We start from the raw sequence: 13,238 nt of genomic DNA, 5'->3' as shown, positions 1-13,238 counted from the left end.
GCAGCTGATCTGTCTATAATGATGTTCTGCAGCAGCTGATCTGTGTATAATGATGTTCTGCAGCAGCTGATCTGGGTGTTATGCTGTTCTGCAGCAGCTGAGATGCGTATGATTATGTTGTGCAGCAGCTGAGGTGTGTATGATGATGTTCTGCAGCAGCTGAGATGCGAATGATGTTCTGCAGCAGCTCAGGTGTGTATTATGATGTTCTGCAGCAGCGGAGATGCATATGATGATGATCTGCACCAGCTGAGGTGGGTATGGCGATGTTCTGCAGCAGCTGAGATGCGCATGATGTTCTGCAGCAGCTGAGATGTGTATGATGATGATCTGCAGCAGCTGAGATGCGTATGATGATGTTCTGCAGCAACTGAGAAGCGTAGCATGATGTTCTACAGCAGCTAACGTTTGTACGATGATGTTCAGCAGTAGCTGAGGTATATATGATGATGTTCTGCAGCAGCTGAGGTGTATATTATTATGTCCTTCAGCAGCTAAGGTGTGTATTATTATGACTTTCAGTAGTCGAGGTATGTATTATGAGGTTCTGCAGCAGCTGAGGTGTATTATGAGGTTCTGCAGCAGCTGAAGTGTGTATTATGAGGTTCAGCAGCAGCTGAGGTGTGTATCATTATTACCCTCAAGTGCGCAATCAACCCAGAGGTGCTGATAATGTAATGGATACAAAGACGCCACATAACTAACCTTGTAATCCTCACTTAGTGCCTCCACAGACTCCTGAGATCTGTACTTTACTTTCCAAGGCTTTAGCTTCGGTCTCCCTTCCTCCAGGAGAGCGAGTACATAGTATCCGGCACTGCGGTAGTCCACAAGAACAATGAAGTTTGATGCCAATATCTTCTCCAACCTTGAACCCAGAAATAGAATTATCCAGTAAACATATTTATATAGTTTACTGCAATGATTAAGGACATCTGTTTGAAAGGTGTTTTTCATAGTCTTCCCTTGGTGGTTGTGACACTTTTTTGTATATCTCTTTCATATTCATGTTTCTATACTTACCTAATAAATCCTGACGTTGGAATCCTCGTTCTTTGTCCAGAAATATAATTATACAGTAAATATATTTATACAGTATAAAGAAGGTGTCATCACTTAATAAAATTATATACTGTATATTTTTTGGAAGAAAAAATAAATCACTTAATTATGGAAACCAGCTGTCGGCTGCAGGAATATTCAGCCCATTTCTTCATGGCGTACGGGTTCCATCCTACCACTGAGGAACACTATGGTCAGTGTATACCCAGTCTGGAATGGCAGCTGCAACTGAACAGTATATCGGCATAAGGAAAACTGATGGGTTGTGTCCCTATAAGAAGTGGCAGAATGGAATTTTACCAACTGGACTTTCTATTGCCGGTAGTATGGAGTCTCGCCGTGAATATAACTCTCCTACGTAGGTGTCTTCGCATGTAACAATTCCCAAAAATTATGTTTTGCTTCTCAAAATCATAAAGGGAATATCCCCCAAGTACCAGGAATAGTTTTGTATGTGTTGGCCATAGATAGCTAATCTCTTCTTATCGTCAATGGAAGATTCTGCTCGAGTTTTGAATTTTGCTAGCATCCTTGTCTCCAATGGTAGCATGAGGTGGTACCCGCAGCCCACTCAGGTGGCACAAGTAGTCCTGTTCCTTCAGGATGGCACATTAATACAATCCACCACAAGACGCTCTACCAAGTTTCTCAGCACAATCTCAAGAGCAGATACCACAGGCCATTACATGCACACAGCCGGACTGAGCTGTAGAAGAGCATCAACCCATAATTTTTACAGACTCCATGTTGGTGGCACAAGAGCCTTACGTCCTGTAGTGGCACCTGTGTTCACAGGTAACACACTGAAGCTTGATTGCCATTCGCCAAAGAACACCAGAATTGTCAGGTCCATCATTGGTGTCCCGTTCTTTTCACAGATGAGAGCAAGCTCAAAACTAGCATGTAACAAACAAGAGTCTGGAGACGTCATTGTGGACGTTATGCTGCCTGAAACATCATCCAGTATGACCAGTTTGGCGGCGGCTTGGTGGTGGTCTGGGGAGACATATACTCAAAGGGGTGCACAAACATCCACATGATAGCCCAAGGTATCCTCATTCTGTTAGGATGAAACCCTCAGTCATTGTCAGACCTTACACTGGTGCGGTGGGCGCTGGGTTCCTGTTAGAGCAGGACAATGCCATCCTCATATGGCCAGAGTGTTTGGACAGTTCTTGGATGATGAACACGTTGATGCCATGCACTGCACCTCACATTCTCCAGAACTGAGACCCTCTGGGACATTAAAAATTAGTGGATCTGAAGGCACGAAATTGCACCACAGACAGTCCAGGAATCACTGGTGCCCTTATATGGGTCTCGAAGGAGACCTCAAGACACCATCTGCCATCCTGTCAGACATTGCAATCACAGGCAGGCTTGTGGGGCCATACACTGTAACTATTGACATTATGAGTTTCCATGATGAACTTCACACAAATTTGGGGTGTTAACGTATAACTTTGATTTTCGGGATGATTTGGATTCATCCCTCCGTTCTTTGACAATTTTCGGTTTCCATTGATCCATCATTTTGTTAAAAACAAATGAGACCATTTATCAGTAAAGAGTTTCATCTTGAATCTTTCATTTATCGAGATCTAATGTGTGACTTAAGGGATCGTTTCATGTTTTGGAGAAGTGAACATTACTTAAAGGGAACCAGTCAGAGCAGCAGGTGAAGTGGGACAGATTATACTTTTGTAGAAAATGATTCAGTAACCTGTATTTTATTCATATTAATCCCTGCTCTTTCTATGTATCAATAGCTGTCAATCACTGATAAAGACCACCCACCGAACTCCCAAACATGAGAGGAGATTTAATTGTATAAAATAAACTCTACTAAATAGTCTGCCACAAAACTACATATTAATCTGCTCAGCTCCTCCTGCTTCATACTATACTGCTACAAGATAGGACCACACGCAAAATACGACAGGTTCCCTTTAAGAAGCAAATCTGTTTTAGGGCTCGCTCACATGAGCGTATAACACAGCTGAGTGCTATATAATGTTTTACAGGATAGCACTGGACCCAATGTTATACTATGGGGCAATGCAGATCTGCGATTTTTTTCTTATGCCAACTCAGCATGCTGCGAGTGGCTCCGATAACCGGATAATGTGCAACCGTGCAAGTTTACGGGTGCAAACAAAGCACGGACTGCACTCAGATCTCATCAGATTACTGCAGACACAGAGACAATGGAAAATATGGTGGAGAAATTAAGTTCCCCGCACCTGTGCTTCCATTCTCTCATGCAAGAGAATGGATTACACCTACATGACACTCGGATCAAACTCTGGGAGAGTCATGTCAATGTGAACCCAGCCTTAGGAATCATTCACAGGTCGGTGTTTAACTCGTACATGAAAAAATGGTGCCAGTGTCATCCTTGTGTCCATTTTTACTACCCATGTGTCCGTTTTTATCATCGGTGTTTTTCTTAGATGGATAAAGAAAGAAATAAATGACAAGTATTCTCCTATACTTTGCAATGTTTAACATGGACGCACACGGGGATGTCTTTCGTCTGCGGTACGTGTTTTTCACGGACCCATAGACTTGTACTGGCCCCTGCCATTCATGCTGCTGAAAAAAAGGACATGTGAATAGCACCATAGACTATAATGGGTATGTGCGATATCTGTAAAAAAAAAAAAAAAAAATGGATAAAATACGCACTGGAATCATGGATGTGTGAATGAGGCCTAAGGAGCAATTTCTCTTTGGCAAAATCATTGATGGTCACATTACAAGTTCTTTTATAACTACTTTAAACTACGCCCTATATGATAATAATCATAAAAGACGCCCTCTGTAATACAGGTCAGGTCAAACAAGGGTAATCACAGACATAAAGCTGAGCTCCTACCTTGTTTTCATCTCTTCTGTCTTATCAGTGGGCACAATTATGACGCCGTCATCGTCTACATTCTTAAAGGATCCAAGACTCTCCATGTGATTTCTGGCATCCACTATCAAAGCCTGGAGAGATAATGAGAAAAAGTTAGAGCTGAATTTTGAAGCCAAAAATATATAACAGGAGGACCCCATACATATCAGATGGAGATCTATTTCTGCTGGAATCAGCGGTGTATGGAGACATACAGGGTTTTCCAAGATGATTGAATACGACAGACACTTTTGGTTCCTCGTACCCTTTCTCTCCCTAACCTTCATATCTGCCATGATTTAATAATAACAATGTTACAACATACAATTCCGCACCTTAAAGGCTTCTGACAAAGCTCGGAGTAGAGACATTGTGTTGTAATGAGAGCCGGATTCAGGTAAAGCTTGGGACATCAAAGTTTCAACTTCCGTCAGCCATGTCTCAATACTACCCAGAGGTGGAGGTAAACTTCGATCCAGCTGCATCTTCCATGCTGCAATCTGTATATGAAGAGCCGATAGAGAATATAGAGAAAAGTAATGCCTGCCTTATTAAATTCCATCTTCCCATAGAGGACACCCCTTTCCTCATCAGTATCTGGTCGAAATTCACTGGTCTGTCTAGAATCGGACATGGCTGCCATATATAGCACCTCTGCTTCCCATTTTGGAACTTAATAATTAGATCTCAAAGATCACAATTAAGAGTAATTCCCTCCAGAGGAAAGATCATAACTTGCAGATCGGTGAGGGCCACTGGCGGTCGGAAGCACACACATGTATTTGGCCATCAATAGGACTACTGAAGATGGCAGAGTACAGGGCTTGGCTATTCGAGGCATTCCCATGCAGCCACCATTCCATTTTGATGGGCATAGGTGGGGGTCCCGGTGATTGCTTCATTAAAATAAATGGAAACCCTGAAATAGTTTGCATTTCTGCAAATTCCTCGATGAAGAATTGCCTTCATACTATGGCACCAAATGAGAGACAAATTTGCCTAATGATTACAGCTGGCTGTAATTTTGTGTGCCTACTTGCAAAAGGAATAACAGCTCTGAAGCCCAAAGTACATCTCTAGTAAGTCAGTAAAATGTTTGTTTTTTTTAATAACAAACTGCACCTAGGGACTGGGATTTTCTAAAAGGGGACAACCACTTTAAGGCAAGGTATTTAAAAGAAACAATGAGTGCACAACTTTCAAAATTTGCACATATCCTCATTGTTTAGAACCATTAAAAAAATTCATGAGCAGGTCTTAATTCTTGTGATGGTCACACACATCCCCTAAGAAAACATTAGAGAAAGAAACTATGGAAAAAATATATAAAAAGCAGAAGAAAAAAGTGGGATTTGCCATGGTAATCCTATTAATCCATGGTCATCTTTGCTATGTGCAATTTTTCTCACCTGAGACGTGATATTTTCAAGCGATTGCTTAATAAGCAGTTGCTCCTCAGCCTGAAGAGTCTCCACCGCTAATCCAGATATGAAGATTCTTTTTTGTTCGTTAAATTTTCTCATAAATAACAGAATTCCCTAAGAAAAAAAATAGTAATGATGGATTAGATGTTTTCCCGTAATCGGGAATACATCAGTCTGAAATATAAGAGCTTTTACCTGGTATTTTTTCGTATAGGTCTCGTCTTTCATTTCAGAAAATAACTTTTTCAGTGTCTGCTCCTGCTCATTCAACCACTCCATTGTTTCATTCACTCGAGCCTACACGGTAAAAAAAAAAAATCAATTTAACTTCTATAATAACGGAAGATGAGCAGCACTATAGGAAAAGAAAATATGAGAAGATTTACCTAAAATACATGGTAAGAGGGAGAAGAAGGGAGACACACTGGCGTTGGTATTAAAAATGGCCAAACTCTTTGGGCAGGGGCAGACACTGCGAATATGTGTCTGCTCCCCTATGTCACATATACACACAGACATGTCCAAAAATTCTGCACCATTATTGTTTGTAACTTTTTGGAAATAAAAATCTCCAATGCCCAGATCTATATCTGTATATGTACCAGTTCATTATGCCTGTAAAGAAGAATCCTATAGATGTTTTAGGTAGAAGAAATAAATAACAGGCTCACTGTTAATGTTTCTGCCTTCCATACCACAGGTCCTAAGTTTGAGCCCTGGCAAACTACATGAAGAAGATAAGAATAAAATAAATTTATAAAAGCAAATCTCCACTGGGAGACATGTGTACGACTTGACCTCTTAGGTCCTATCAGAAAGGAATATTTTTCAGAGAGTATTAAAAGTGGCCTAAAATCTAATGATTAAAACTATCGGTCCCAACTAATTGAAGTTTGTTACATCAAAGTCATAGGCCTATATTTATTAATCAATTTAAATCTGGGTTTTGCATAAACTATGCTTTAAGAAGTCACAAATCAAGGAATATGCTAAAGTTGCATAAAAGAATGTGCAACATAGCAATGCGCAAGCTTTAAAGGAAGCATTGTCTTGGATGAGTGAGTAATGTCTTCAAGTTTTAGATTGATTTACTAAGAAATCAGAATTTAGCTTTTCTGAGGCCCAGACTGTCCTAAAATGCACCAAATAATTTTTTTTTTTTTTGCAGTTAAGCTGTGTGTTAAGAAGTGTAGGGGCACCATACTGTGTGTGGAGGATGTGCTAAGGCAGCACCTTACCTGATGGAGGACATCATACTGTGCGTGCGGTATTCTACTGCAGGGAAATCATAACGTATGTTGGAGCTGTCATACTATGAGCGGCAGAAGCTATGAGGGCGTAATACTGTGTGGGGGCATCATACTGTGTGTTGAGGGATGTGGGGGCATCATACTGTGCGTGGTGGAATGTACCGTGGCGGCATCATTCTTTGTGGGGGGACTATGGACATATCATACTGTGAGTCAGGGGCATCATACTGTGTCTAGTAAATATTGAAGTGAGCCCTTACAGCTCTGCAAAAAAATATAAAAAAAATAAACATTTTCCTAGAATAAAATCTCATACCGACAAATCTTTTGTAGGCTCCTCCATGTCTTTGGAATACTGTAAAAATTGCGCCACGTACGTCATAATTGACTTTTCATCAGGGTTTGAAGCAATAAGATCTAATGAACAAAAGGAAAAATATGGATGATAATCGCTTTTAGGCTATAATAAATATTTCTGATTGGTTTGGATTTACAAGGATTCATCGGAACAAGTGCTGTATGATACATTGTTACATAAAATAGATATCTGTACCTTCCGGTTCTATGAGTTTGGGGATTTTTAGCTCATTTTCTGCTATTGTGAACGCCTCTTGCAATTTTTCCTCATTGGACTTTTCCTGTAACTTGTCCATATCGATGAGGTCCGGTCTTAAGGATTGAATAATTGTCAAGAAAGCCATGCCGTTTTTCCAGCTGGACTTAAAATCTGTTATATTAATGGATCCCACCCTGCAAAAAATAAAATTATATATTATGTACTTGACAGTCATACATCCAATGCTAACAGACAGTATCTGTATATTCACTTGTATGCATGAAATACAAAGACTACAAGATCAGCTTGATCAAGGTAGATGTTCTGCCTATAAAGGGGCCCCTCATCTACCATGTGCCATTTATAATGCTTAGTGCCAGAGGGCATTTAGGGTATCGTTAGGTACCAGAACGTGGGTATCACCCCAATCTCTGCACCCATAAGCAAGAAAAAGAAGTGTGTCTAAAATACCAAGCAAGATGCACCATATTGACCAACCTATAAATGCATCCTTTGACACTACTGCCCCTACCCACCAACCCCCGACACCCTACTACTGCCGGACCGGAAGAGGTGACATTCCAACTACATCTCAACTACCAGTTACTAGAGTTAAGCAAAAAGACTTGCAGGACCCTTGTCCAGCCACCATGTCAGTAGTCCATGGCCGCCGAAATCAGAGCTCTGCGAATCTCTTCCGACTTGTGGCATCCCTGGCACCTCTTCTGAATAGCAGGACAGGTGACATCATTACATTGCGGTGTGCCACCTGAATGACATTGTGGATGGCTACTAATCAAACGAGGTGCTGGGAATGCCACCGATGGTAGGAAGTTTGCAGAGCTCTGGTCCGACAGACATAAAAGATGTGGATGTTAGATCAGGGTCCTGCAAATCTTTTTGCTCAGCTCCACCAGTCACATGAACCCTACAGCCAATCATTGACACCTCAGCGGTCCAGGAACTGGTGGTCATGACATATTCTCTTCCAAACTGGCAGATTGTGGAAGCAGCAGTGCTAGAGTGGAGGGTGGTTTCTGGTGAAAGAAGGGAAGTAGGTCTTTGTTTCTTTTACAATCATCTCTTCATTTTACAAAAAAGACCCTAAAAAGGAGATTTTTGTGTACTCACCGTAAAATCTTTTTCTCCGAGCCACCTATTGGGGGACACAGGACCATGGGTGTTATGCTGCTGCCACTAGGAGGACACTAAGTAAACAGAAAGATTAACTCCTCCTCTGCAGTATACACCCCTTCACTGGATACAATTTCAACCAGTTCGGTAGTAAAGCAGTAGGAGCATGAACAAAGACAAACTATGTCAAAACCAAAGAAGTAACAACAAGCCGAAACAGGCTAACAGGGTGGGTGCTGTGTCCCCCAATGAGTGGCTCGGAGAAAAAGATTTTACGGTGAGTACACAAAAATCTCCTTTTCTCCTACGCCTCATTGGGGGACACAGGACCATGGGACGTACAAAAGCAGTCCCTGGGTGGGGAGCAATATGCTAATACCCCATGTACCACCAGCTTACTGAGGTACCGATGTGTGCAGAATGCGCCTGCCGAGGGCAGCGTCTGCCGAAGCCTGAGTATGGATGAGGTAGTGCTTCGTGAAAGTATGCTGGACTAAGTCGTAGCTTTACAAGCTGATGTGCGGACGCCTGGTGCCGAATGGCCCAAGAAGCATCGACCGACCGGGTGGAATGCGCCTGAATCCCGGGTGGGACAGGAGTGTTCCTGACACGATAGGATTCCTGAATAGCGGAACAAATCTACTTGGCTAGAGTGGCCTTTGAGGCAGGTAGACCCTTCCAATGTCCCTCCGGAAACACGAAGAGGACATCCGACTTACAGAAGGGAGCCGTGCGAGATATGTACCTCCGAAGAGCTCAAACCAGGTCCAGAGTATGGAGAGCTTTCTCGATACAATGAGTAGGTGCAGGACAGAAAGACGGGAAGACAATGTCCTCGGGAGAGGATCTCAAAACCACCTTATCTGGGTAAAAAATTCAGAAAAGGGGGGGGGGGGGGGTCGGCAAGAGAGAGCCGCCAACTCAGAAACTCTCCTAATTGACATAATTGCCACTAGAAAGACCACCCTCGATGAGAGGAGGGTGAGAGATGTCCTGCAATGGTTCGAAAGAGGCCTCCTGAAGAACTCCGAGAACCAAGTTAAGATCCCATGACGCCAAAGGTATTCTATAATGAGGGACCACCCGGGAGACTCCTTGGCTGAACGTCTTAACCGGCAGTCTGGAAGCGATCCTTCGTTGGAATAGAACAGACAAGGCGGACACTTGTCCCTTGAGCGAGCTTAGGGCAAGGCCTGACTCTAAACTTGATTGGAGAAACTCCAGAATGGACGGAATGGAAAAGACTAAGGGCAAACGTCCATGGGTATTGCACTATGAAAAGAAGATACGCCAGGTGCGATGATAAATGCGCATGGATACGGGTTTCCTAGCGCGAATCATGGTAGAAGGACCCCCGGAGAGAATCCAGCTTGGGCTAAAATCCAGGATTCAACGGCCACGCCATCAAAGACAGGGTTCCAGAGTTCTGATGGCAAATTGGGCCCTAGAAGAGAAGGTCCGTGCGATCTGGAAGGCGCCAGGGGGTGTCGGCGACCATTTGGACGAGTTCCGTGCACCATGCTCGGCGCGGCCAGTCGGGCGCGACGAGAATCACCGGTCTCCCCTCTGCTGTGATCTTTTGATGACTCTCGGAAGCAGAGAAAGGGGCGGAAAAATGTATGGCAGCTGGAACGGATGCCACGACAGAACCAGGGCATCTACCCTGATGGCGCGAGGATCGTTTGAACGGGCAATGAACTGGGGAACCTGGTTGTTGAACCTCAAGGTCATGAGATCCACATCCGGCGTCAGCCAGCGAAGGCAAATCTGCTGGAAAACTTCCGGATGGAGGGACCACTCGCCCGAAGCAAGACTTTGGCGACTGAGGAAGTCCGCTTCCCAATTCTCCACGCCCGGTATGTGGATCGCCGATATGAGCGAGTGATTGGTCTCTGCCAAGCGCAGGATGTGGGAGACTTCGCGCATGGCTGCTCTGCTGCGGGTTCCCCCTTGTGGTTGATGTACGCCACGGCTGTGGCGTTGTGGGATTGAATTCTGATGGGATGACCTGCGAGAAGGTTGGTGAAAGTTGTGTAAAGCGAGAATGATCGCTCAAATTTCCAGGATATTGATTGGGAGACGTGACTATCTCGTGGACCAACGACCCTGTGCCGTGTGGTGAATAAAAATTGCACCCCAGCCAAAAAGGCTGGCATCGGTAGTCACCACTAACCATCGCACAGGAAGAAAGGATTTCCCTTGGTTCAAGGAAGACTGTAGTGTCCACCACCTGAGGGTCTGCCTGACCTGTGGGGGTAGATGAAAGCGACGGTCGAGAGGAACCGGGCTTCTGTCTCAGGCTAAAAGGAGCGCCTGTTGCAAGGGACGGGGATGGCACTGCGCAAACAGAATGGCTTCCATCGCCGCAACCATTTTTCCGAGGATGCGCATCGCAAAGCGAATGGAGTGAGGGACTGGGCGGAAGAGCCTGCGCGCTCCCTGTTGTAAGGATAGAACCTTCTCTGGAGGGAGAATGACCAGCCCGCGGGAAGAGTACAAAATCATGCCCAGGAAGGAGATTTGCTGGGCCGGCACTGGAGATGATTTCTCGAAGTTGATCTTACAACCCAGGCGAGAAGGAGAATCCACGGTGATGCTCACCGACTCCTCGCAGGTAGACTGGGACGGACCTTTGATTAATAGGTCGTCCAGATATGGCAGGACTACCACCCCCCGAGCGTGAAGAATGGCCATGACAGCCGCCATGACCTTTGTGAAGACTCTGGGGGCGGTGGCAAGTCCGAAGGGCAAGGCCACAGACTGGAAGTGTACTTCTTGGGCTGCAAAGAGCAGGAACTGCTGATGAGAGGGAAAAATTGGGATGTGTAGATAGGCATCGTTTGATGTCTATGAATGCAAGGCACTCTCCTTTTTCCAGGGACGCGACAACGGAACGGAGGCGGTCCATCCTGAAGTGTCGGACCCGTACGAATTTGTTTTAGCAGTTTGAGATCCAGTATGGGCCGTAGAGTCCCGTCCTTGTTTTGGACCACGAAAAGGTTGGAGTAAAACCACGTGAACCTTTGGTCACGAGGGACTGGAGTGATGACACCGTCCTTTTGAAGCGCCTGTATGGCGTGAAGAGAAAAAACTCGATTTTGTATCCGGAAGACACGAGCTCTCTGACCCACTCGTCGTGAACGACCGAGAGCCACTGTTGACGGAACGAAAGAAGGCGTCAGCCTACATTGTCAGTGTCGGCCGGACACGCCAACGAGTCATTGTGAAGGATTAAGGGATGCGGATGGCTCAGGGGCAGACGACCTGGGTCCGGGTTACCAGGAACGGTTTGGTCTGTATGAGACCTGGGAAGTTCTGTTGTCCCAACGTCCCGAACCAGGGGAAGAGGACGACAAACTGGAGTTGTTACGAAATGACCGGAATCGAAACTGCTGCTGATTCCATGCTGGGGAAGAAATTCACTTTTTTTTTTTTTTTTTAATAATCCGGTAGCGTCAGAAATGATTTGGTCTAGGTTTTCCCCCAAATTAAACGACCCGCTTGGTAAGGAAGAGAGGTCAGCGACTTTTTTGGAAGGAGAGTCTGCTCGCCAATCGCGGAGCCATAGGGCCCCCCCCCCCCCCGATGGAAATTGCGTTAGCAGCCGCTTGCGCTGCGCAATTAGCCGCATCTATGGAGGCGCTAACGACAAAATCTCCGGCCTGAGCTAACTGGTTAACTAGTCTGGCCGTCCCTGGGGGAAGATTACTGCCGTGGACGGTAAAGGTCAACACCTCAGCCCAGGTCACCATTGCCTTAGCTACCCAGGTAGCTGCAAAGGATGGAAGGAGGGCTGCTCCTGAGACTTCAAAGACTGAGCGAGCCAAATAATCAATCTGGCGGTCAGAAGGGTTTTTGACTGATGAATCGTCTGACAGAGAGAAGATTGTTTTGGATGCAAGCCGCGACACGGCAGGATCCAGAAGGAGAAAGAAGTAAGCCCTTCACCAGATCCCTTGAGAAAGGATATTTAGCTTCCGTGGCTTTTTGAGCCGTAAAGCGCTTTTCTGCTCCCTGTGTTTTGGATAATATCCTGAAACTCAGGGTGATTATGGAGACTTCTTAAAAAATACAACGTGTTCCTGAGAGGAAGCAGATTCATCGTCCACCATTAATGTGACCAATAGAGGAGTCTGGGTTAAAGATTCCTCCGACTCATATACTGAGCCCTGTACGCTGCGACCCTCAGGGGAGGGGGAGCGAGAAAATGAGCTTGCAGAAGCTGAAGCTCGTGCGTGTACGGGAGATGGGGAAAAGGTCCTTTTCCTGGAACCCCGGGAGTCCCGTACAACGGTGCGCCCCCTGTGTTCGGACAGCCCCGCGCCGTTATCAGATTCCGTCGCAGCCGACGGAGGTGAATTATGGTTTAAGGAGGACCCAGGATTCCACTGAACGTGCGCGGCCCACTCAGGAGACGACATAGGAAGTGGCGGCAGAAGGCGGCTGCGCACTGCCCAGGTCACAGTTCTGGCACAAGGGGGGACTGTGGGTACTTGGCAAGGCAGACTTGCAAGTGGCACCAATGGTAAAAAATACAGTGTGCTTTTTTGTCGCCTCTTTTTTTTTTTTTTTCATAGATTGAGACATAGTGAATGTCTATCTCTGATAAACCGTAGTAGCAGTTATGTGAGCAGGGAAGGGGTTAAGCTTTTCCCTATGCAGCGGAGCAGCTTACCCACGGTCCTGAACTGGTGTCCCCATGGAGGAAGAGAGGGAGGTAGCGTTTTCGGCTGTATTTCCCTGTAGCAGTGGAGTCCCAAGATGGCGCCCGAGATTTGCAGGGCTCTTCTCATTCAAAACGAGAAGCGCCTGAACAGTGGGCGGGGCTCCGGCGTGGGCGGGTTTTTTGAACTGTGGCCTAGTCCGGCTTGGAGAAGCCGGGGACTAAATTAGTGGAGCCGGCCGATGAGGCG

General features: G+C 45.4%; 1 protein-coding gene across 2 annotated transcripts in view; it reads right to left on the bottom strand.

The window, feature by feature from the left end:
- SYNE2 (spectrin repeat containing nuclear envelope protein 2) overlaps window positions 1–13,238 on the bottom strand; it is a 424,330-nt gene that overhangs the window by 297,450 nt on the left and 113,642 nt on the right. For both annotated transcript variants that reach the window (XM_077265969.1, XM_077265976.1), the window contains exons 8-14: window positions 7,189–7,385; window positions 6,952–7,052; window positions 5,581–5,682; window positions 5,371–5,499; window positions 4,297–4,461; window positions 3,941–4,053; window positions 706–868 (exon numbers count right to left, since the gene is read on the bottom strand). In XM_077265969.1, coding sequence (XP_077122084.1) covers window positions 706–868; window positions 3,941–4,053; window positions 4,297–4,461; window positions 5,371–5,499; window positions 5,581–5,682; window positions 6,952–7,052; window positions 7,189–7,385 — 970 coding nt within the window. The remainder of the gene's footprint in view (window positions 1–705; window positions 869–3,940; window positions 4,054–4,296; window positions 4,462–5,370; window positions 5,500–5,580; window positions 5,683–6,951; window positions 7,053–7,188; window positions 7,386–13,238) is intronic.

The sequence above is a fragment of the Ranitomeya variabilis genome, chromosome 1, assembly GCF_051348905.1.
Source record: "Ranitomeya variabilis isolate aRanVar5 chromosome 1, aRanVar5.hap1, whole genome shotgun sequence".
NCBI lineage: Eukaryota > Metazoa > Chordata > Amphibia > Anura > Dendrobatidae > Ranitomeya > Ranitomeya variabilis.
Note: the sequence above shows the minus strand (reverse complement) of the source record. Positions and strands in the feature narration are given on the sequence as shown.